Below are 25,666 nucleotides of genomic sequence, written 5' to 3'. Positions count from 1 at the left end.
TGTCTACTTTATCCAAGGAGCTCACTCTTCACCAGTATCATTTTCTATCCCATAGTCCAGTCCAATCCCTGTCTGAAGAGTTGGCTTTAGGAATGGTTACTGTCTTGGGCTAACAGAAGGTCTGGGGACTATGACCTCTGGGGTCCTTCTAGTCTCAGGTGAACCACTAAGTCTGGTCTTTTTACAAGAATTTGGGGTCTGCATCCCACTGCTCTCCTGCTCCCTCAGGGGTTTCTGTTGTGTTCCCCGTCAGGGCAGTCATTGGTTGTAGCCAGACACCATCTAGTTCTGTCTCAGGCTGATGTAGTCTCTGGTTTATGTGGCCCTTTCTGTCTCTTAGGCTTGTAATTACCTTGTGTCCTTGGTGTTCTTCATTCCCCTTTGCTCCAGGTGGGTTGAGACCAGTTGAAGCATCCTATATGGCCGCTCGCTAGCATTTAAGACCCCAGATGCCGCTCTCTAAAGTGGGATGCAGAATGTTTTCTTAATAGATTTTATTATGCCATTTGACTTAGATGTCCCCTGAAACCATGGTCCCCAAACCCTCTCCCCTGCTACGCTTGCCTTTGAAGCATTCAGTTTATTCAGGAAACTTCTCTGCTTTTGGCTTATCCCAGTTGTGCTGACCTCTCCTGTATTGTGTGTTGTCTTTCCCTTCATCTAAAATAGTTCTTATCCACAGTCTAATTAGTGAAAACCCCTTTCCTCCCTCCCTCCCTGCTCTCCTAACCATGAAAGAATATTTTCTTCTCTGTTTAAACTATTTTTTGAGTTCTTATAATAGTGGTCTCATACAATATTTGTCCTTTTGCAACTAATTTCACTCAGCATAATGCCTTCCAGATTCCTCCATGTTATGAAGTGTTTCATAGATTCCTCACTGTTCTTTATTGATGCGTGCTGTTGCTTTGTGTGAATATACCATAGTTTATTTATCCATTCATCCATTGATGGGCACCTCGGTTGCTTCTATCTTTTTGATCTTGTAAACAGTGCCGCAATGAACATGGGTATGTGTATATCTGTTCATGTAAAGGCTCTTATTTCTCTAGGATATATTCCAAGGAGTGGGATTGCAGGATCGTATGGTAGTTCTATTTCTAGCTTTTTAAGGAAGCACCAAATCAATTTCTAAAGTGGTTGTACCATTTTACATTCCCACCAGCAGTGTGGAAGTGTTCCAGTCTCTCAACAGCCTCTGCAACATTTATTCTTTTGTGTTTTTTGGATTGATGCCAGCCTTGTTGGGATGAGATGGAATCTCATTGTAGTTTTGATTTGTATTTCTCTAATGGCTAATGATCGTGAGCACTTCCTCACGTATCTGTTACCTACCTGAATGTCTTCTTTAGTGAAGTGCCTGTTCATATCCTTTGCCCATTTTTTAATTGGGTTGTCTTTTTGTAGTTGAGTTTTTGCAGTATCATGTAGATTTTAGAGATCAGATGCTGGTCAGAAATGTCATAGCTAAAAACTTTTTCCCTGTCTGTAGGTAATCTTTTTCCTCTTTTGGTGAAGTCTTTGGATGAGCATAGGTGTTTGATTTTTAGAAGCTCCCAGTTATCTAGTTTTTCTTCTGCATTGTGAGTAATGCTTTGTATTATGTATTAAAAGTATGCTGTTTATGCCACGTGTTAGGGCTCCTAACATTGTCCCTCTTTTTTCTCCCATGATCTTTATCGTTTTACATTTTGTATTTAGGTCTTTGATCCATTTTGAGTTTGTTTTTGTGCATGGTGTGAGGAATGGGTCTTGTTTCATTTTTTTGCAGATGGATATCCAGCTATGCCAGCACCGTTTGTTAAAGAGACTGTCTTTTCCCCATTTAAGTGACTTTGGGCCTTTGTCAAATATCAGCTGCTCATACATGGATGGATTTATGTCTGGATTCTCAATTCTGTTCCACTGGTCTGTGTAGCCGTTGTTGTACTAGTACCAGGCTGTTTTGACTACTTTGGCGGTATAATAGGTTCTAAAATCAGGTAGAGTGAGGCCTCCTATTTTGTTCTTCTTTTTTAGTAACGCTTTACTTATCCGGAGCCTCTTTCCCTTCCATATGAAGTTGGTGATTTGTTTCTCTATCTTATTAAAGAATGTCGTTGGGATTTGGATTGGAATTGCATTGTACCCATAGATGGCTATTGGTAGAATACACATTTTTACAATGTTAAGTCTTCCTATCCATGAGCAAGGTATGTTTTTCTACTTATGTAGGTCTCTTGGTTTCTTGCAGTAGTGTCTTGTAGTTTTCTTTGTATAGGTCTTTTACGTCTCTGTTAAGATTGTTCCTAAGTATTTTATTTTCTTGTGGGCTACTGTAAATGGTATTGATTTCCTCTTCGATGTTCTTTTTGTTGGTGTAGAGGAATCCAACTGATTTTTGTATGTTTATTTTGTGTTCTGATACTCTGCTGAACTCTTTTATTAGTTTCAGTAGTTTTCTTGAGGATTCTTTAGGGTTTTCTGTGTATAAGATCATGTCATCTGCAAATAGAGATACTTTTACTTCTTCCTTACCAATATGGATGCCCTTTATTTCTTTATCTAGCCTAATTGCTCTGGCTAGGACTTCCAGCACAGTGTTGAATAAGAGTGGTGATAAAGGGCATCCTTGTCTGGTTCCCAATCTCAACGGGAATGCTTTTAGACTCTCTCCTTTTAGGATGATGTTGGCTGTTGGCTTTGTATAAATGTCAGGGCAATAGTTTTGAGGGTTCATCTAGCCTCAATGGCTCCATGAGAATTTGAAATTCTGTTTCGTATTTCCTCCCCCCGCCCCCACCTTTTTGATTAGGATTCTTCTGTGAAGCATTTGATCAAAACATTGAGTGATGGTAGCCTGGTTAATTGCTTTTTAATAATTACTTTTGTGCTGCAGAATAAACTGGGTTTTTAGAAACCTCAAGGGGATTGAAAAATTAGGGTGGTTGTGAGAAGGGTATTACCTAAGACCTGAGAATTAAAATTGGACCTTTCCATTTCAGCTCTAACTCAGGTCATCTATAAATCCTGGAAATAAAGAACTCAGAGTGTGTCTAAGCAGTTTCCTCTAATGGCTTTAATAGGAGGACACTTCTGTTTATCACTTGCCTCCATTCTTCAAAGACTTCACATTTCATGTAACGTAAAAGGCAATTTGGAGCTAAATGTTCACCTGGGATATAGTGAGAGATTTGTGGCTGCATCCTGAATTTATGAACAACGGATTTTTTTGAGATGTAGATACAGATATTCTGGCTACAGACACACATTGGATGGGGCACACTTCCGATGGGTGGGAAGGAGGCAGTGAAGGAAGGAGTTATTTGCTGTTGTGGTTCTCAGATTACATAAGTGCATTCAGCCACAAACCCTGACTCATACCCTCTGATCTCCTAATGAAGTATGTTCAACTTTTTATTTTATTAATAGTCCTTGATGAATTTCTTTCATTTGACCACCAGATATAGTGTGATTCCATAATCACGCAAAGAGGGCAGAAGATAAATTTACAATACTTTTAACATAAAGATGACAAATATTTTGTTGCCATGTACATTAGATTGGTTCCCTGAGTTTTATTAGAAGCTCCAATGGAAAATATCATGTGTCTGCTTTTGATTCTTTAGAACCTTCAGATGTTTGTAGGAGAATGTATAATGAATACCAAAACCAAACAAAGCTAAACCCAGTGCTGTTGAGTTGATTCTGACTGATAGCGACCCTATAGGACAGAGTAGAATTGGCCCATAGAGTTTCCAAGTAGCACCTGGCGAATTCAAACTGCTGACCCTTTGGTTAGCAGCCGTAGCACTTAACCACTGCACCACCAGGGTTTCCTTGTAATGAACAAAAAAAAAAAAATTTTTTTTTATAGGACGTATATATTTCACTGATAATTTAAAATAGCTTGATTTCCTTAAAAGTCTCAAATTTCATTATTTAATGCATAAACAAAATCTTGGAATCTTTTTAATTTTTGTCTGGAATGTTTTAACGTAAAGGCAGAGTTTCTAATTTTCTAACAAAGGTGCTTTTTAAAGGCACCTGATATTCCCCAGATGTTTCTTTATTGGTTAATTAGCAACTCTGGCAGATGTGTGTGTTATCCCATAATCTCAGTGGAAAAACCAAAACTATAGTGAGATTAAACAACTCGTGCAAGGTTATACAACCTTAGTGGCTGGACCAGGATGTGAGCCCTGCCTGCCAGAGTGCAGACCCTCACTGGTAGCCATTCTGCTGCCCTGCTCCTTGCGCACTCGGATGAGATGGAGAGGCGGTGAGTAGCATGCCACATACAGAAGAGCAGGTGGGGAAAAGCACAGACTCAGAAAAGCAAGGGGTGTGTGGACCCAGTGAATGGAAGTTTGTTTGGCATATTCGTAAGGGCAAAGGCGGCAGAGTGAGGTAAGGATAAAATCAGACTGTGGACAGCTTCAGGTTAAAGCGAAAATCCAAACCAGTTGCCTTCGAGCCAATTCTAACTCATGGCCACACTGTGTGCATCAGAATAAAACTGTGCTCCATAGGGTTATTTTATTTATTAAAATACTTTATTGTGTTTTAGTGACAGTTTACACAGCAAATTAGTCTCCATTTAACAATTTCTACACAATTTATTCAGTGACATTGGTTACATTTCTCAGTGTGTGCCAACTTTCTCATTATTTCCATTCCGGTTGTTCCATTTCCAGTAATATAGTTTCCCTCCCTCCTTGCTTCTTGTCTTTGATTTTGAGTAAATGTTGACCATTTGGTCTCATAGGTGATTTTTTAAAGGACCATATTGTTTACTTTATGAGCCAATCTGTTATTTAGCTAAAAGATGATCTCATGGAGTAGTTTTGGTTGAAGGTTTAAATATCTCAGGGCAGTAGTCTTGGGGAATCCTCCAGTCTCAGCTAGTCCAGTAAGTCTGGATTTTTTAAGAATTTGAGTTCTGTTCCACATTTTGTTCCCCTTTCATCAGGATCCATCTACTGTGCTCCTGATCAGAACGGACATTACTGATATCGGGGCACCGTCTAGTTGTTCTGGTCTCCGGGTAGATGAGGCCGTAATTCACGTAGACTATTCCATAGTGTTTTCAATGGTTGATTTTTCAGAAATAGATCGCCAGGCCTTTCTTCCGAGGCATCTCTGGGTGGACTCAAGCCACCAACCTTTTCAGCTAGAAGTTGAGTGCATTAACCTGTGTACCACCCAGGGACTCCTCAGGGTAGTTAGTTATTACTTAATCTGACAGATATTTGTGAATCTCCTGCTCTGAGCTGAGTGTGGTGCCAGGTGCTGGGATGCCCAGCCGGATGAGACCCGGTTCCTATTCTATGCGAGACCTGGACACGAACGCAGGCAGACAGCTTGCCATTGCAGGAGAGCTTTTTTTTTTTTTTTAAATTTTGATTGTGCTTTAAGTGAAAGTTTACAAATCAAGTCAGTCTCTCACAGAAAAACTTATATACACCTTGCTACATACTCCCAATTGCTCTCCCCCTAATGAGACAGCCCACTCCCTCCCTCTACTCTCTTTTCGTGTCCATTTGGCCAGCTTCTAACCCCCTCCACCCTCTCATCTCCCCTCCAGGAAGGAGATGCCAACACAGTCTCAAGTATCCACCTGATCCAAGAAGCTCACTCCTCACCAGCATCCCTCTCCAACCCATTGTCCAGTCCAATCCATGTCTGAAGAGTTGGCTTTGGGAATGGTTCCTGTCCTGGGCCAACTGAAGGTCTGGGGGCCATCACCACTGAGGTCCTTCTCACAGGAGAGCTTTTGAAGAACAAGCAAGACTCCAGTGGGGTCTTGAAGGAATGATAGGCATTTGCCAATTTCTTTGGTTTGTTTTTAAAATGAAATCCAGCCCAGACCTACCCTTTGCCCTGTCTCTTTTACTGTGGCTGCTATCTGTCCAGAAGATTTATTCTCATAGAATAGTCCTGACACTACGTTGGAGTAGGGTTGCTTCCTGGGAAGACAGAAATAGAGTCAGTTTGGGGGAGGATGGAGGGAAGAGAGACAAAGCTGGCTTGTGATGGACAGTTTAATTTTTCAGCGCTTTTAAGAAGTCCTAGATAGTTCTTTTTCTGGTGACAGATGCAATTGTTTAGCCACAGCAGGGCCTTTTCAGGTGTCTGCACGTCCTGAAGTTGTCTTCATCACTCTGCCACACACTGTTCTGTCAGATGCCGGAAATTAAGGCTCTTTGGGCCCATTGTCTCACTGGATGTGGATGAACCCAGTGACAAGTTCTTCTCTGCCTCCCATCCTAGCATCTGGCAGCTCTGACCTTGATCCCTTTCAGTTGTTAAAATTTCTTGGTGTGTTCTTGCCCTTCCCCCTGCAGGCACAGACATGCTGTTCCTCATTCTGTGGTTTTCCGGAAGCATCCCAGACAGCCAGGTGCCATGCATTAACATCAGGGGAGGTCTCACTTTCCAGGTGTGCCAGCTCGTCCGTGCTGGTTTCACTGCAGATGCCCCGGGTGGGGCCCTTCTTGGAGATGCTGGTCATTTAGGGCATGGGCAAGGCACCTGGAGAATTAGGCCCTCCGCTGTCCCTGACATCTTCCCTGCACTAGAAGGTACCTGTTATGCAGACCTAAGGGCACAGGTGGGCTTGTGCTAGCAACACTTTACCCTCATTAGTCTGGCAAGAGGGTCCTGGCACCCTTTTCCTGGTATAGTTGGGGTCATTTGTCAACAGTTTTTCCTGGGAAATAATGAAATGGTAGCCCATGGCCCGCGTATGTTGGATGCTCACTTCCTGTGGGCTCTGTGGGTGGGCGGTTGGTGTGGGCTCTGAAGTGGACTGCCTGGGTTCAAATCCCAGCGTTGCCACTTACTAGCATACGAAAGCACCTAACTTCTCAGTGCCTCAGTTTCTTTATCTGTGAAAGAGGGGCTTTAACAACATCTCCCTCTTGAGATGTTGAGAACATCCAATGGGGTGACAGACAAACAACATTTTGCTTAGTGGTGGTACACAGTAAGCATTCAATAACTGCTGGGGAATTTAGATCCTGGCAGCAGTGCTTTGCTCAAGGTCATAGAGCTGGGGCTTGAACGCAGCTCATCTTTATCTGAGTCTCTCCCACACACTTCCCTCTGCAGAGCTCTGGCTTCCCAGACTGTGGAATAAGCATCATGCAAAACCAGCTGTATACCGGATCCTGCTGCATGATACTTATAATGTATATGCAATACATTATATAATATATATATATGAATTAATTTCATTATATAAAATTATAATAATAACCACATATATTATCTCATTATGTGGGTGCTGTGTAATACATTAATTGGTAATTTACAAGATGCTGTTTATAAGATCTTTCTCAGCCTCAGTTTCCCTGTCAGTAAAATGGGCTGTTGGGCTAAGGAGATCGCTGAGATTTAGGACTCCAGTCCAGGCAGCATGGCAGCCCAGCTTGGGGGCATCCTGCCCACTGTGTGCCTTGTGTGATTCATGTACCTCTCTGAGGCCTAGGTTTCTTATCTGTACAATGGAGATAATGTGTTCACCAACAGAGTTGTTAGAAAATTAAACAAATATGAGGAAAGCCCCTGTCGTAGCTATCTAGTACTGCTATAACAGAAATACCACAAGTGGATGGCTTTAACAAAGACAAATTTATCCTCTCACAGACCAGGAGGCTAGAAGTTCAAATTCAGTGCACCAGCTCTAGGGGAAGGCTTTCTCTCTCCGTCAGCTCTGGGGGAAGGTCCCTGTCTTCAATCTTCCACTGGTCTAGGAGCTTCTCAGCGCAGGGACCCCGAGTCCAAAGGATGCAATCGCCTTCTGGTTCTTCATACTTGGTGGCATGAGGTCCCTATCTCTCTGCTAGTTCTGCTCTCCTTTTATCTTTTGTAAGATAAAAGGTGATGCAGGCCACAACCCAGAGAAACTCCACTTACGTTAGATCAAAGCTGTGAGCTGAGTAAAGGTTTTGCATCCCATCCAAATCCTATTTAATGTCACCTAATTTTGCTTCATTAACCAGAGACAGAAATCAGAATTTACAACATATAGGAAAATTAGATCAAATCACAAAATGGAGGACAGCCACATAATACTGGGAATCATGGCCTAGCCAAGTTGACACATATGTTGGGGGGACATAATTCAATCCATGACAGCCCCCTACCACATATTAGGTGCTTACTGCCTGAAAGCTGTCACAAACATTTGTACGGCTTATCCATGTCACAAGGAGCACTGGTGGTGCAGTGGTTAAGCACTTGGTTGCTAATCGAAAGGTTGGCAGTTCAAACCCACCAGCCGCTCCAAGGGAGAAAGATGTGGCAATCTGCTTCCATAAAGATTACAGCCTTGGAAACTCTGTGAGGCAGTTCTACTCTGTCCTGTAGGGTCACTATGAGTCGGAATGCACTCAACAGCAATGAGTATCCATGCTGCTGGATAAGAGTCTGTACCCTCCTCTTCCAAGTCCAGAGAAGAATGATCACCATATTTTACCTAAAGCTTCCTACTTTCTAAGGTGAGAACTGCTCTAGCATTGTGGTTAAGGGTACAGACTGTGATTTAGGCAATCTCAGTGTATGTCCTGTGGGAGAAAGATGTGACGGTCTGCTGCCATAAAGATTTACAGCCTTGGAAACCCTCTGGGCAGTTCTACTCTGTCCTCTAGGGTTGCTGTGAGTCAGAATCAACTGGACAGCTAGTTTTGTGTGTGTGTGTGTGTGCTTTAAGTGAAAGTTTACAATTCAAGTCTCATAAAAAAAAATTATACACACGTTGTTATGTGACCCTAGATGCTCTCCCTGCAATGTGACAGTACACTCCTTCTCTCCACCCTGTATTCCCCGTGTCCATTCTATCAGCTCCTGTCCCCCTCTGCCCTCTCATTTCACCTCCAGACAGGAGCTGCCCACATAGCCTCATGTGTCTACTTGAGCTAAGAAGCACACTCCTCACCAGTATCATTTATGTCTTATAGTCCAGTCTACTCTATGTCTGAAGAGCTGGCTTCGAGAATGGTTCTAGTTTTGGGCTGTCAGAGAGCCCACGGGGCACGACCTCTGGGGTTCCTCCAGTCTCAGTCAGACCATTAAGTCTGGTCTTTTTACTAGAATTTGAGGTCTGCATCCCACTTTTCTCCTGCCCTGTCAGGGCAGTCATTGGTAGTAGCCGGGCACCATCTAGTTCTTCCGGCCTAAGGCTGATGGAGACTCTGGTTTATGTGGCCCTTTCTTTCTCTTGGGCTCATATTTTCCTTTTTTTTTTGGTGTTCATTCTCCTTTGCTCCAGGTGTGTTGAGACCAACTGATGCATCATAGACGTCTGCTTGCTAGCTTTTAAGACCCCAGATGCCATTCACCAAAATGGGATGTATAACGTTTTCTTAATACATTTCATTGTTTTTTTTTGGGGGGAGGGGGTGATGGTGTATATTCCTTCTTTACCACTTTTTAGCTATGTGATCTTCAACAGGTTACCTAACCTCTCTGTTCATTAGCTTCCTACCGATTAAGCAAGGATAATAACACATTGCCATCAAGTTGATTCTGACTCAGAGCAACCTTCTGGGACAGAGTAGACCTGCCTCACAGGGCTTCCAAGAGCGGCTGGTTAGCAGCCAAACGCTTAACCACTGTGCCATCAGGACTCCAAATAAGGGTAATAGTAGAGCCTATTTCATAGGGTTGCTGTGAGGATTGAATTAGTTTATTTACGTAGAGTGCCTAGAACAGTGCTTGGTACTTAAGTTCTCAATACCTGCCAGCCTTTGTTTTGTTAACCTAGGTATGTGTATTCAGCAGTCCAGTACTCACAACAGGTGAGGAAGGTGCAAACACAGAACGAGTTCTGTACTTGCCCTGCATCCCAGAGCAGCCTTTGGCTGAGTGAATTGTTCTGGTCTCTCTCAGATCCCTTTTAATAAGCACCAAGGATTTGCTGTCTTTCTATAGTAGACTCATTCCCAGGGTTTTGTTTTGTTTTTAAGCCAAGGAAACATTAACTCAAGGAAAAATAATACCGGGGGAAATCTTGCCTGGAATTTCTGGTCTTCCATCTCTATACCTGCCTGGAGGCAGAATAGCCACTCCTTGCCTCCATGTCTCTGTGTCCCTCTGCATTTTCTCCATCAGCTCGGCTGGCAGAACAGCAGCTTCCAACGGCTTTCATCAGAAGAGTGGGAGGGGCGTGAACTGTATGTAAGGCTGTTTGCTGAGTGAAAGTGGGGGGCTTAGTCTCTCTTCACCCCTCTTTGACTCAGCTCAGAGGCCCTGCTGCCCCAAGAGAAAATTAAGTTCCAAGTGTGCTGACCTTTGGACGTTATCTCTGAATTCCAACTTTTAGTTAAAAGATAATCTGAATAAGAAAGGGGGGTGATAGGAGTAAATGTGTCTCTGCCTATCCTAAAAAAAAAAAAAAATTTTTTTTTTTTTTGTGCCTATCCTGGTTTGACAACTGTGCTGCTCTAGGGTATGACAGATAGGTGTCCAGGAGTTAAAAATGAGACTAGATGCTGGTAGGACGTTTTCCTTGCTGCTGCCCCAGGGTGGGTGCTTTGTCTGACTTTGAGAGCTGCGTTTCCTTGCCTGTGAAGCTCATGAGGTGGGGAGCCTTGGGCCCCCCGGGAGCATTTTATTCTAGTCCTTCTACTGCTTAGTATTGGCCCAGGAAGTAGTAGTTCAGTGGTTCTAGAAAAGGTACTGTTATATATCTAGCTAGCAAAGCTGTGAACTGGGCTAAATTAAGTCCAACATGGTTGGGAAAGTGAGGATTCAATTAGGAGCAGGAGAGCTGAGTCAGGGAGCAGTGCTAAAGAGACCCCTTTGGCTGTTAAGCTCTCAGGACCTCCCCAGTGCTAATGGCTTCCTATCAAGACACGCAGACCTTGAGACAAAGTTCTCCCCTGTGGTGCCTCCAGGTACTGTGTGGTCCACACACTCCTGCTGGGGAATTTGTTCCTGAGCCTCTGGGAGCCTCATAGGAACAGCCTTCCCAACTTGGATTTTTTTTCCCCTGGGGTCTAATTTCTGTCTACCACCATCTGTCTGTCAGTTTGTCATACTGTGGGGACTTGTATCTTGCTGTGATGCTGGAAGCTATTCCACCAGTATTTCAAATACCAGCAGCGTCACCCATGATAAACAGGTTTCAGCGGAACTTCCAGACTAAAACTGACTAGGAAGAAGGGCCTGATGATCTACTTCTGAAAATGAACCAAGGAACACTTTATGGATCCCAACAGAGCATTGTCTGACTCACTTGCTTTGGACACGTCATTGGAGGGATCAGTCATTGGAGGAGGACATTATGTTTGGTGAAGCAGAGGGCCAGTGAGAGTGAGGGAGACCCTTGATGACATGGATTGGCACAGTAGTCGTAGTAATGGCCTCCAATATGCTGGCGATCGTGAGGATGACGCGGGAATGGGCAGAGCTTTGTTCTGTTGTACATAAAAGGTCAGAGTCAGAGTCAACTTAATGGCATTCATGCATCCATTTGTCCGTCTGTCTCTCCATCCATCCATCCGTCCATCTGCCCATCCATCCATCCGTCTTTTTCTGTCTATTCTAACTACATATCGGCTAGGATGATCTTGTAATGCCTCTTTTACTACTGCTTTTCTTGTCTTTAAGTTTGGACTTGTTGGTGGGGTTGCTGCAGGGTCTTTCGCTATTTAGTGAGTGCCTATTATTTATCAGGAACTGGGCTAGTTTCTTATATTTGAGGACTTGTGACCAGTCTATATATGGTGTTTAAATTGAGAGGAACTGAGGTCTTAAAAACCTGTGAGCAGCCATCTAAGATACTCCACTGGTCTTACCCCTTTGGGAGCAAGGAATAATGAAGAAAACTAAACATACAAAGGAAAGATTAGTCCAGAGGACCAATGGACTACATCTAACACGGCCTCCACCAGACTGAGTTCAGTATAGCTAGAAGGTGCCCGGCTATCACCACTGACTTCTCTAACAGGGATCACAATAGAGGGTCCTGGACAGAGCTGGAGAAAAATGTAGAACAAAATTCTAACTAGAAACAAAACAAAACAAAACAAAACCCAGACTTACCGCTCTGACAGAAACTGGAGAACCCAGAGCATATGGCCCCTGGACACCCTTTTAGCTCAGTAATGAAGTCACTCCTGAGGTTCACCCTTCAGCCAAAGATTAGACAGGCCCATAAAACAAGATGAGACTAAAGGAGCACACCAGCCCAGGGGCAAGGGCTAGAAGGCAGGAAGAGACAGGAAAGCCGGTAATAAGGAACCCAAGGTAGAGAAGGGAGAGTGTTGAAATATTGTGGGGTTGTTAACCAATGTCATAAAATAATATGTGTACTAACTATTTAACGAGAAACTAGTTCTATAAACCTTCATCTAAAGTACAGTAAACAAACAAACAAACAAATTGAGGCACAGGAAGATGTAAGTTGGTAGGTATGGTGTTTGGGAAAACAAGGAATTTTTCTGCTTTGACCAGATCTTTGGCAGTCAGTGAGCAGGGCTTCAACTATCCGTCTGTAAACACTGGATGTGTGAGCTGAAGCTTGGCGTCAGTGTTTCTAATCACCAGCACCAGAACCGTTTGAGATGCTTGTTAAAAACTGTAGGTTCACAGACCTGTCATATCAGCCTCTTGGAGGGAATCGTAACAAGCCCTGCAGTTATTAAGGTGTGAGAGCAACAGATTTGCCGGGACTGTTTCTCACCAGGGAATGTCGTCTTCCGCTGTGGCCTGCAGGGGAGTTCTTGCCTTCTCTGCTTCAGCTCTGGGTCTCCCCTCTTGTAGATGCCCTTAGCAGCTGTGCCCTCTGTGGGGACAAGACTTGCTACTTGACTTTTAAACAGTCTGAGTCATTCAGGGCCACACCTGAAAAGGTGGATCATCAGACTGGTTACCGCCACACTCAGTTGGAAAGAAATGGTGGCAAGTGAGAAGAAGGGCGCTCTTGTGTCTCGTCAACAGTCTCTGAAGACAGTTCCCAAAGAGCACCACCAAGATTCCTGGCAGCCTGGTTGTGTGGGGCATCTCAAGTTATTTTTTAAAAGACCATACTAATTGGGATGAATTCAGGCTTTATAAAAGAAAAGCATCTAATTATCTTCTAACCCACCGAAATTATCTTCTAGCCATGCCTTATTAACCCTGAATGGGTAAAGTCCTATTAGGAAGCCCCTCTCCAAAATGTGATATCATGTTGGAGCACAAATGAAGATTTCCAAAAGTGTGAACCCTGTTGGCCAGTAGTAACCCCTCTCCCAACTGCCAGGTCAACTGTGGATTTGTCAGCTAATCAACCATTTCTGATACTGTTATCCTGAGAAGTTATAATTAGAAGGAAGTAACATAAATGCTTTTTTTTTTTTTTGGTTTTTGGAATGTTAAAAATATCTACTGATTATGGAATTATGGTATGCCGGAATAAAGACTTGTGTGTGGGAGGTAGAAGACCTGGTCTCCAAACCCTGGTATTGCTACTCACCAGTCACCAGCTGTGTGTCTTTGGGCACATTGTTTAATCCCCAAGCCTGAGAAAGCAGGCCCAGAGCCACGGTGAGAATTTAAAAGGCTCCTGTATTTGTGGGTACCTAGCACAGTTCCTCTGTCATGGTAGGTTTTCTGTCTGTTGCTGCGTCTGAATTCCACCAGATTAACTCATTAAGCATTTAGTGAGCCTCCGTATGCTTCTGGGAGGGAAGGGAACAGAGGAAGGGAAGAGGAGAAACTTTATGCAGAAGAAGGGTTAACCTCTGCCTTGCAGAAGAAATGAATATTCAATGAAAGAACACCAAAAGAGAATGAATTGATTGAGTCTAAACAAGTTGCACACGCTGTTATGTTGCTGGAGAGATGGGACTGAGAGGCCAAGAGTTCCTTTGCCCTTCTGCAGAGGAGAACCTGAGGGGAGTTACTGGCAAAGATGAGTCATGATGATTATAGACTATTCTTTTCTGTTTAAAAAGCTGCCACTAAACGTGGCTCCCAGCAATTACAAATCAATTATAACCTACAATCAGACCTTCACTTTTTCAAGTCTGCGGAGTCTTTAAGTACAGGTATAAATTATCCTCCTTTGTGTGAGGTGAGGAGTTCAGGAAGACCATTCAACTTGTGAGTCTAAATGAAGCTAACTGGAACTAGCGATCAATCAGCCTTTCTGATGGCAAACTGATGTCCTCATAAGGGATTATTTGTTATTTCTTCCAGGCAATTTCTTTCCTCACACCCTTGGCTGTTATTTGTGTGGTGAAAATTATCCGGCGAACAGACAAGACTGAAATTAAGGAAGCCTTCTTAGGTAGAGTATTCACAGTTCCTGCTTTCGGGGATGGGGCTGAATTTAAAAACAAAACTCAGTTGCACCCAACTGATTTTTTCTCTTGGTCAAATTAAGCTTGGGAGAAGCAAGGCAAGATGAACTTGAAGCCCAAAGAAGGGCTAATGTGCAGTTGTTAACAATGGGATTGGCAGTAGCTACCCGCTACCGCTGTCCATTGTGCTGAACACATTTCCAAGATTCATGCTGTGCAGGCACAGCGTTGCTCTTGATGCCAAGACAAAGAGAATCTGAAACTTTGTCACCACCAGGTTCATGGCTCATAGTCCCATTAGGGGCAACTCAGAAGTCAACCACAGGCTCCTTTGACAAATCACATTGACTAGAAGCAAAGATGGGCAAAGGCAGGTATAAAATAAAAGAGAGATTGGGAACAAGCCCCAGACTTCATCATCCATTTGGGGAACCTTTTAGCAGTTAAAGAATGGTTATTGTGTAAAGCCTGGTGGGATCTTTCTCGTTGATTATAACACCATTGTTATAACTTCTCCCTAAGCTAATCCATATCTGCAAGTGACAAGAGCTTAACATTTTGAGGATTAAATCAGCTTTTCTCATCTGCCTGTTATTCAAATGCTGAATAAATGGCAGTAGTAAGAGATAGCCAAAAACGTCTCTTGTTTAACAACCAAAATAAAGTAGCCTATAGCTGGGTTTTCAGCTTTTTGATCATTGGGAAAACGCAATCCCATTTATCTTTTTGACACCTCACATAGAAGTTACCCACATCCTCGCCTGCGTTGTGATTTTGGTGTGTTGCATGGATTTGCCATTAAGGGAAGCAGTGCAATCTGGAAGAATGCGATTCCTCACTAAAGGGCATGTTCGTTCATTATTGGGCAAAGAGGAAATGAAAATGTAGCAAAATACGGACCTCCCCTTTCGTGGTAACGGGGCAAGGGTGAGGGTTACATCTGGGGTATGAAGGGCTTTCCACTCTGAAGCTGCACAGAGAACATTTATTATATAACCTGGCTTTAGCTCTGCTCTGCTAGTTAAAAAGAGCAGGAACCCCTCTCAGATTAGTGCAAACAAATTAGGGGTTTAATTACAGGGCTATTACAAGCAGTCTCACAGATGCTCTAGAATGGGGGGAAAAAAGTACAGAAGGGCATGGGGACCAGACTAGGGAGCTGGACCCTCCGGAGTGGGGACTCCCCCCTCGGCTCCAGCCCACCTTCCCCTGTAATATGTCTTCCTGTTCTCCTCACACGCCCTTCTCCATTCTCCCTCCTGAACGTCATTCCTGCTGCTCCATCCCAGTGACTTATGGGAGGCTTGGAGTTGCAGTGGTGCCTGCTTCCCCCCCAAATCCGTGGGACTGTTCCCATGCCCACCACAGCCTCACCATGTCTCTGGGTCCAAGCTTCCCAGACAGAGACTCTGGTCTAACTCGTTTCTTAGCCTGGACACAAAGGCACGTGTCTCTGCCCAGTCTGTAGACGCTCTCAGGCTAGCTGTGCTCCCTGGGCAGGTCACCTGTAGGTGGCGGGCTTTGTGGACATGTGGGGTGGGGCTCCTGGCAGGTAGGTCAGTTTCCCCAAAAAGGGAGTAGTGCCCCCCACATGGCTTGAGCAGCCAGGCAGCGTTTGGACATATATCACTGTGGTCCCTAAAACATCCTGTTGGGACTCCTCTCAGTTGGGCTGGAAGTCCCTTCGCCTCAGTGTTTGTCCTAGCTGCCCCCCTGGCACCGAGGCCCCGGATCTGTACTATGGGTAAGAATTGTCTTCCATGGTTAGGGTTACGACTTAAGGCCAGTCCTTGGAGTCGGGTAGTTTTTAGGGCAGCAAGTCGCTCATTGTTACTTGTTTTAGACTTTTTAATTCTCCACTAAATCGCCCTTAGGGTGACATTTCAAAATTGAACGCCATACTCTGCCTCTTCTATGTTAACGCGGAAAGTGGAATTATTGATGTTCTGTTTCCCTAAAGAAATGAGAGCCTGCCTTGTGCAAATGTGAAGAGCCGCCTGTCTTGCAGAGTTGTCATTTTTTTTTTTTTTTTTAAATCACTGTTTTGGGGAAGCCATGGAAGGGAGGCGAGTGGAATGATTTTTGAAAACCGAAGACAGAAAACTGGGTGTAGTTTTTCTGATGTTATCTGGAACCCAGGATGTTTTCAGTGACGGTGGTTTAGTTCTCAGGTCCCTTCTTTACTCAGGCATCTTCAGCAGACTTTAAGTAAGGTTTTTAAAGCTGGATCCCAAAGTCTCCCCTTACCTGCACGTACCTAGCGCTGGGCCACCTCCAGGTATCCGGTGTTGGCTGATAGGACGGACGCGTGCTCCAGGTGGCATCTGGCTTTTTAGGGATTTAGGCTGCTGCCCAGCCAGGCCTGTGTACTAGAGAACTCGACTTGGAAGTGCTATGGTGCTGAATTTCCCATCATCAGAAATAGCAACGCAAAGCCCTCTAATCCCCTAGAATGCTTATCACGAGTACGCCCTCAATGCATGCCATTGTAGGCCGGCTCCACTTTCTAATTCTGACATATTGATTTGAGTTTCTTTACTAGACGATCTGGTTTGTCTTTCTGACTCTTCTCCAAGCCTGCAGTGTCAGGATGCTGTAGAAAAAAAAAGCTGTAGACATGGCCCTTATGAGCCAGGCCCACTGGGCTATTGTTAACCAGTACGAGCTCCTGACGGAGACCCTGTTTCCTGCTCGTCCAGTCCTTCCTTCTGTCTCAGCCCAGCCTTCTCTCTGCCAGTGAGAGCCCCCTGCATTGGCCCCTGGGGGGTTGTGCTATTCAGACGAGCATATTAATCAGCTCAGTTTACCTCCAGAATGCAGAGACCACTTCCACTCTAAATAGCATTACTCCCATTTCCCACCCTTCTCTACCCCCCTCAAGCTTTTGGATCCAAGAGTGAAGTTGCCAGCCGTTGGTGGGTACATCCCATCCACGTATTTTCTAGCTCAGGTACTTGAAATTTTTCCAAGGAGCTGCTATGGGCTGTACAGTATGCCAACCAGATTCAGAAGGCTGAGGAAGTGTACAGTGTTCTGGATCGATGGAGCAGTCAGTCTATGAAGTTCACTAAGATTCATGGGGACAGTAGGAGCTTAGCTAGAGATGCTTGTTCCCAGAGACCTTATCTGTGCTGAGGCTGTGTGAGGACCAGGAGAAGAATGAACCCAGTGCCACCAGGAAAATGCAGCAGGGAGCCTGGTGGATGAGCCCTAAGTGGGAGAAGAGCACAGCCATTCAATGCCATGTCACAACCCAGTTATTGTCATGACAGCCTAGCCTGGCCCCAGGGGACAGTACAGGGAAGATGGCCTAGGGAATTATCCCTGCTCTTGGCTTTTGGGGAAGGAAGGGTCTGTGTGTGCAGAATGTAATCAGAGGCTCTTTCCGAGCTTCCCCAGCCTTGGCTTCAGCGTATGCACCCCAGCTGCAGGCTTGGTGTCCTCATGGCAGCACCGTGCTGCTGCGTCATGCTCCAGTGTCACCCTGTGGCCCATCACTCCTTTGCAGCCACTCTCTGCTATGGCAACTTGTTCTCCACCCCACACTTGGGTGATTAGTGTCCCTTTGACAAAGGTATTCACTTGAACTTGTCCCTCCATCCTCTCTGCTTCTGACTGCTTGTTATAAGCAGATGGATTTTGTCCCCTTCTCTGTGGCCTGATATGGCTGTGCCTTAGTAACTGTGCTGGCCATTCCCCAGTACTTTCTACTTGTAGAACAACATATTTGTCTCACTTATGGCCATCAAGTGCTTGAGGCAGCTCTTTCCCGAAAACGCCCCTCTGCTGCTATACACTTACCTCAATCTCGGCGAGTATTGAACAGTTAGTATTTGCCAGAGGGAGATGGTAGCTCACATGCTTTATTATTCAGCAGAGCAATGGAAGGGGCAGCCGTAGGTTTAGACTGTGTATGCAAGGCACGTGACCTTTTGTCACATTGAGGGGAATGGCTCTGCCTTGGCACACTCTTGATAAGCCACGGAGGAGGTGTGCGAGGTCCTTGTGGGAACAGTTCTGTGATTCGTACCATCTGCACCCTTTGAGTGATCCCTGCTTCATCTAGCAAAGGCCTTCCAAGCTGCTTGGAGAAAGGCTCTGTGCTGTAGGTTTTAAAATAATGAATTCCACAAGCTCCTGCTGTTTTTAAGTGCTTAAAAACAACAACAACAACAAAAAAAAAACAGCAAACCTTCTGCAAAACCAGTGAGGCTTTTGGACTCAGCCTTCCTTGGAAACAGAGATCTGTATGATAACAAGTGGCAGCTGTGGGTGGGTGATTGGTCAACCCTGATGTAGTCTCAGGGTGGGGTGTCCCCTTCTGCAGCGGGATTCCAGCAGAAGCTCCGAGTAGAATGACGTCTGAGAAGGTTGCCAGGAGGAAATAAAAAAGTTATGTGTCTTTCTACCAGTAAAAGAAATTACACATGCTGTAGTATTAAATCTGTCCCCATCAGGCCAGGATACGATGAATGGACTTCATTTGAAAATTTCAGTCAAGGAGGAGAGAGAAGTTTCATGTCATAGGGGCCAGGAATTTTATGAGTCACTCTTCATAGGCCTGTCGTAATTATATTTTGCCCTAGCAACGCAGAGTTCCTTCAGTTTTTTTAAGTATTGGTTTGGATTCTGAGGTCATGAATTGAATAGTATTATAATGTAACAGTGATGATGATAATGATGCTTTTCTTTTGAGAGTCAGCTGGTTATTTTTCTATCTGTTGGTTTTGTTTTTCAGCCGTGTCCTTGGCTCTTGCGTTGAATGGCGTCTGCACAAACACTATTAAATTAATAGTGGGAAGGTAAGTTCCAAAAAGAAGCAAATGGTGACTTAGACTGTCCAGGTCGTCTGTGTGGGAACCTTGCATAGTGATCAATTACTTAGGCTCTGGCCAGAGAACACTGGATGGAAAAAATTTGGGTATTTATATTTTCCTTTAAACAGTTGTCTTTCTGGGATTTATGACCTGAGCGCAGATCTTCCTTCTCCTTTGAATTATGAACTCACTGTTCTACAAAGCAGGAGATCAGTAGTCAGGAAGCATCTACTGACCATTCCTCTTAGGGGCCAGTTGGTAACCTGGTGACCATTGCTGTCATCAGGCCTATCCACTGCCGCCCAGGTCCTCACCAGACACTCACTCACTCGTCAGTTTGGGCCACTAATAAATCAATAGGATTACATATTTATCGTCCTCTTTGGCATAAGAAGCACAGCTTGGCATTTGAAGTTGAGTTTACAACACATTTCTTACTCTCTTCTCTGTGTATCTTGCCTCCTCCCCAACTGCCTGGTGGCGAGCCATTCCCAAAGGGGTTAGCAGTTAGAAAGACCTCGGGTCCAGACTGACTTTGGCCCTGACTAGTAGCTCCCTTGGACAAGTTAGATCCCCCCTCAGGAGCTCAGCACTTTTTGAAGATCTACTTGGTGCAGGATGCTGGCCAGGCGCCTGGGCAGGTGAAAGATGGACATATATTGGGGAGCACGTGACCCAGTCCTGCAGTGTTCCTCCAACTGGGTGTGCTGAAGAGTTACCATGGGGGCTGAAAAAATGCTGATTCTCAGGCCTCGGCCCTGCGAGGTTCTGTTGCAGTAGGTGGACAGCCACATGTGGGGAAACACTGGGCCAAATGGGAGAGATGGGACACAAGTGTCTTTGAGAGATGAACAAGGGCCCTACCTAGATCCCTGAGCTGGGAGGGCAGGTGACCGATAGGTGCAGGTAAGGGCTCGGTAGGCATTCAGCACACATTTGTTGAATCGTGTGACCTGACCAGCCCTGAGGCATCTGTCTCAGAGTCCTTACTCGGGTGAGACAGTGAAGCTTGGGGCGAAGTGTGTGGCAATGAGAATCCAATTGCTGGGGCTTAGAGCTTGCCTTTGCTACTTTTTGGTTGTATGTGACCCTGGGCAGGAACTTTATCTAAGTCTTATTTTTCTCACCTGTAAAGGGGCTGCCTCAGGGTTGTCATAAGAAACAAATGATATGATGCAGGTGAAGTGGTTAGCACTGAGTCTGGTACCTGGGGAATCCTCAATAAATGTTATCCATGATTGCTGTGGGTAGCTCAGCTTCAGGGCCAGCTTCCATCTCACTTCTTCCGGAGGTCTCTCCCACGACTCAGACCAGAGATGCCAACCTGGGTAATTGGGCTCTCCATCACAGTGCTGAGCTTTCATATCCTCTTCATGAGGTTAAATGTGATCTGCTGTTTGAGAAAGGGCAGATGGCCACCCAGGTACAGGATATAGGGATATAAGGAGGCTGGAGTCTTGGATCCTGGAAGCAGCCCCTGAGTTGGCAGAGCATTAGAGGGGCCAGGAATTACCCTTTACTCTGCCGGCCCTGGGGTTAGGTACCTTCCGTAAGGCAACTCATTTAATCCTTGGGACCTCACCTTTGGGTAGACGTTGATTGCCCCCTTTTACCAATGTGGAAATTGAGGCTTGGGGGAGTGACCTTCCCAAGGTCACAGATTAGTCAGTGGCAGAGCTGGAGTTCCAATTCAGGTATTGCTGACCCCAAAACCTGAGCATTTCCCAAGCCCACCTCATCTAGAGTATTCCATGGGGCGGCCCTCTTTTGATGGCAGAGGAGGCTTGGAGAAGTAGGTGGGGCCAACAGGGAGTGGTGGGGCAGCTTGGGGCTCATTTGCGATGGCAGCATTTTATAGTGAAAATGTCCATGGTGTCTTTTGTAGACCTCGCCCCGATTTCTTTTACCGCTGCTTTCCAGATGGAGTGATGAACTCGGAAATGCACTGCACAGGTGACCCTGACCTGGTGTCCGAGGGCCGCAAAAGCTTCCCCAGCATCCATTCCTCCTGTAAGTTCAGTGGCTGGGTTGCTCATCAGTTCCCGGGGCTGTATTTTCCAATCGCTTTCTTTGGGAGTTTAGGCGGAGAGAAAAGTGTTGGTATATGAATGCTGAGCATGGTTCATTTTTCTTCACTGTGGAGTGGGTGGCTTACAGACAAGATATTCGATGGGTGGGAAGAAGCCTGGGGAGGAGATGTCGGAGTTTACAGAACGTTGTACGTGTTGCTTTCATGTGCTTGGCAGAGTGCAGCGTATGGCACTTCACCCTTTAGCACGTGGTTGGGGAACTAGAACAATCCATGGGGATTTGCCCGTGTTCCCTGGGACCTGATGTGCTTTTCAGTTCAGTGTTTGCTCAAGTTTATTCCTTCAGTTAAGGCATTTTGTCACACACACACATGTACACGCATTGACACCAATATATAGTTTGATAATGGATGTGTGAGTTGGCACTAGCCTTAAAGCAAAGACTGAATGTATGCATCGGGAGCAATGTGGTGTAGTGGAAAGAACACAGGTCCTAGAGTGTTACGAACATGGGTTCAAATCGTGACTCTGCCACCTATTAGCTCTGTGATTCAACCTCTCAGTGTCTCAGTTCCTTCTGTATAAAATGGGAATACTTATCCTCCGTTACAGTGTTGGTGATTAAAATAAAGGATGATGGTCGTTAACATTTCTGGAGCATCCGCCGTGCCAAATGTTTCAGTACGTTATCTTATTTAGTCTTCTCAATATATGTGAAGCACTTACAGTGTCTGAGTGCTATATGATAGACTTTAATTAAACAGTAGTTGTGCATATGGTTATTTATTAAGAGATGAAATTCCCAGAATATTCTGGTTCTTAGCTTCATTTAATCCATAGTTTTTTTTTTCCTTTTTCTTTTTTCGTACATTAGGTGAAGGTTTACAGAACTAACTAGTTTCTCATCAAACAGTTAGTACACACACTGTTGTATGATATTGGTTAACAACCCTAAGACATGTCGACACTCTCCCTTCTCAACCCTGGGTTCCTATTACCAGCTTTCCTGTTCCGTCCTGCCTTCCAGTCCTTGCCCCAGGGCTGGTGCACCTCTTTAGTCTTGTTTTGTTCCATGGGCCTGTTCAGCCTTTGGCTGAAGGGCGTAGGTGTTTATGGAGTGACTTAGGTGCCAGGCTCTCTGCCAAATGTAGGGACATGAAGATAAATAGCTCAGGCTCTGGGGAGCGCCCAGCTCATGGCAGAATGCACACCTAGGCTGGTTGTTCTTGAGATTCTTACAAAACAACCATGGCCACAGGCCACTGCTTGGGAGATTCCAAGTCCTTGATACCACACAAATTTGATTGTCATTTACTGTTGGCAAGCCTGTTACCTCAATCTTTTTTTTCTTTTTATAAATACTTTAGGCACACCTTAATAGTGATTTGATCAAGGAGTAACTGGATGCTCTTTCCTGGAAGTGGTTGTTGGACAGTTTGCTCACAGCCATTGGAAGTGAGCGCCTGTCACCCACAAGATGTTGGGGTGTTCAGGCACTCTAAATGCACCACCGTTAGCCCACACAATGCTGCTGCAATATATGGGGAATTTCCATTTTACGCCCAATGACACTGAGGCTCCATCAGACTCAGGAACTTGTCCAAGGTCACTTAGCTCATTTTCACGCCAGGCTCGGACACCATCATGTCACAGGGCTTTTGATGATCAGATGCAACCAAGTCTTCAGAGGCCACATTAATTTAAATAAATAACTCACTTTCTCCTTTGGTTTGTCAGAGGTGTAGATGGAACCATTAACACTTAGTGGGAAGGATTCGTGTGTGCTTCTCTAAAATGCACTATGAGGTTAAATATGGCAAGGAGCTCAGCAATGCATGAAGACATAGCATTCAGGGTTCTGGGAGCTTCGGCCACTCCAGGTACTTAAGACAAAACATTCATTTGGAATTGATTTTTTCTCTCTGAAGTCACGTTTTAAGTGAGTTTGTCTGTTCTAGAGAGGATGAAGTTCCTGGCTGGAGGAATTCTTGCCATATTGAGTTACTGTTGCCTATTGTCAGGTATTCCCACGCTGGCAATGTTTAGACCAAAAAACCAAAATCCGCTGCCGTTGACTCTATTCTGAGTCATAGTGACCCTGTAAGACAGAGTAGAACTGCCCCATGGGGTTTCTGAGAAGCACCTGGTGGATTTGAACTGCCGACCTTTTGGTTAGCAGCCGTAGCTCTTAACCACCACACCACCAGGATTTCCACAATGTTTAGAGGTACCTGTAATTGTACCCATCTGGGATCTGCTCCGATCAGCTCTTTTTCTGTCTCTTCTCAGGCTGAGTCAAGTTTTCAGCTTTTAGAGTATGTGCTGTCCTCCCAAAGACTTGATGCTGAGTTTTAAGGGGCTTCAAAAATTAAAAGTTAGAAATTACACCCTATGTGAAAATCTTAATCCTGGCCTTTGGAATGGCTGACTGAGGACTGCAGCACAATTTAATATCTACTCTTATATTTGAGCTTATGAAGGAAATAGTTCTCATGTGAATACATCAAGCTGGTAGGCTGCTGACCCGGAGAGATTAGAGGCCAGGCTCTACAAAAATGTTTATTTTAGATGCCCGCCATAGCCCAGTGGGATTCTGGAGGGCTTCCGTCTGCAGACTTGTCAGATGCTTAGCTGACATCAGAGTTGTGCTAGACAAGCTTTTTGACAGGGACTGTTACTGTCTTTGGCTTAAGGTGCTACTTAACATGTTAACAATTTTTACTGGCAGACCCAGAATCCTCCCAGCTTCTAGGCTTTGGTGATGGTATTTCCATCTGCTCTCTTTCCCCTCTTTATGACAGGTCAGTGATTGGCATGAAGGGCGCTGCCATGTCCACTTAGAAAAACCACCGGTGCTATTTTCTGGATTTCTTATTGTGGCTAATTAGGAAGCCCAGTCATTGGCTTGGCCCTTTGTTCCTCAGAGGGGATGATCATGGGGGCCTCCCATGGTGATACAATCTTTCTCTCTTAAAAAAAAATCAATTTTGTAGACTGGGCTTGAGAGACTGGACAGAATAATTCTGGGCTAAGGGGTCTCCTAGGACCAATTCCCCATGCTAGGTAAAGACGGTTGTTCCATCCCTCTGGTTACAGATAATTGACAACTGGGAAGCAGTCAGAGCGCTGTATCATCCTGCAGAATCGTTGGTTTTCTTTGAACTTAAGAACAAACATGGATTCTTTCGGAAACAAAGCATCTTGTTCTCAATCTACCACAAGCGGCCAAACAGCATTCACCTGAAGAACTTGTATGGCAAGTTGCTGGCAAACAGCATGGCCCTGTGGCTGCGTTCTTATAGGACTTGCTCTGTGAGGCAGCCTAAGCCACTCTTGGTTGGAAAAGCAGAGATCACAGTTTCAAAGAGTGAGTGATTTCCTTCAGAGTTAGGAGAAGGTTGGATTTAAAGTGGAGACAGGCAGTGTCGCTTCCTCAGGGTGCTGAAAGCAGGAATTATGCTGAAAAGGGAGTGGTCTTTCATAGCATAAGCTCTAAGCTGTATTTTTGATTGGGTCTTGATTCGATTTCCAGACAGAGAATAGATTTCAGAGAGAAATATAGGGAAAAAACTGTTAATGCCAAATCAGACATATTAGGAAATTTCTTTCCTGTAAAATTGCTGGGGATGGCTAAAATGACAGTGGTGTTCAGGGGTTGGCAAACTACCACCTATGGGCCTGAATCTGGTGGCTGCCTGTTTTGATAAATAAAGTTTTATTGGAAAACGGCCATGCCCATTTGTTTACAAATTGTCAGTGGAGGCTTTTGCTCTACCACGGCAGAGTTGAAACTTTTTGTGTTTGAAAATGTCTATTCGCTAGCTGGGTGTAGAATTCTAGGTTGGAAATCATTTCCACACAGAATTCTAGTTTACACTGATAGCATTCCTTTTCTTTGTTTTGTTTTCTCTTTCTAGAACTTTTTAGGATCCTTTATCTCTGGTCATCTGAAGTTTCACAGTGATGTGTGAATTCTTTTCTGTATTCATCGTTCTGGCCGCTCAGTGGGTCCTTTTCGTCTGGAATTTCATGCTCTTTCCCTCTGTATTCTCCGTTCTTTCTCTTGGGAACTCCTATTAGGGCAAATATTGAACCTCCTGGATTAGTCTTACCTTTTTATTATCTTCTCTACAATCTCTCTCTCTCTCTTTTTTTTTTTTTTCCTCATCTCTGGGAGATTTTCTTAATTTTATCTACCCGCCCTTCTGTTGAATTTTCATATTTTTTCATTTCTAAGATTTCTTTCTTGAACTGATTTTTTTTTTAATTAATACCATCCTGTTCACCGCCACCGCCCCACCCCCACCCCCAATATCTCTTACCTTCCTTTGTTTGGTGATCTCATCTGCTCCCTGCCATCTGCGCCCTCCCTTCTCTTCATTTTTTGTGTTTTGGTATCTACCTTTCATGAGGGAATCTTGTCGTAAATATCTGGCGATTGGTGGCAATGTGTTCTTATGGAAGGTTGAAGCACTAAAGCTAAATGGGCGGAATCCTTATGGCTTCATTGAAGGAGAATTGCAAGGAGAGCTGGGCTCTTCACAGG

General features: G+C 44.6%; 1 protein-coding gene across 3 annotated transcripts in view; it reads left to right on the top strand.

Annotated features, from left to right (window-relative positions):
* PLPP4 (phospholipid phosphatase 4) overlaps positions 1 to 25,666 on the top strand; it is a 121,848-nt gene that overhangs the window by 51,870 nt on the left and 44,312 nt on the right. Inside the window, exons 2-4 of one of the 3 annotated variants that reach the window (XM_010601215.3) lie at positions 14,170 to 14,260; positions 19,012 to 19,075; positions 20,976 to 21,100. The exons of 1 other annotated variant lie outside the window; for it this stretch is intronic. In XM_010601215.3, the coding sequence (XP_010599517.1) occupies positions 14,170 to 14,260; positions 19,012 to 19,075; positions 20,976 to 21,100 (280 nt within the window). The remainder of the gene's footprint in view (positions 1 to 14,169; positions 14,261 to 19,011; positions 19,076 to 20,975; positions 21,101 to 25,666) is intronic. One more of the 3 variants, XM_023540905.2, reaches the window with a different exon arrangement.

Source organism: Loxodonta africana, chromosome 16 (assembly GCF_030014295.1).
Source record: "Loxodonta africana isolate mLoxAfr1 chromosome 16, mLoxAfr1.hap2, whole genome shotgun sequence".
Lineage (NCBI taxonomy): Eukaryota > Metazoa > Chordata > Mammalia > Proboscidea > Elephantidae > Loxodonta > Loxodonta africana.
Note: the sequence above shows the minus strand (reverse complement) of the source record. Positions and strands in the feature narration are given on the sequence as shown.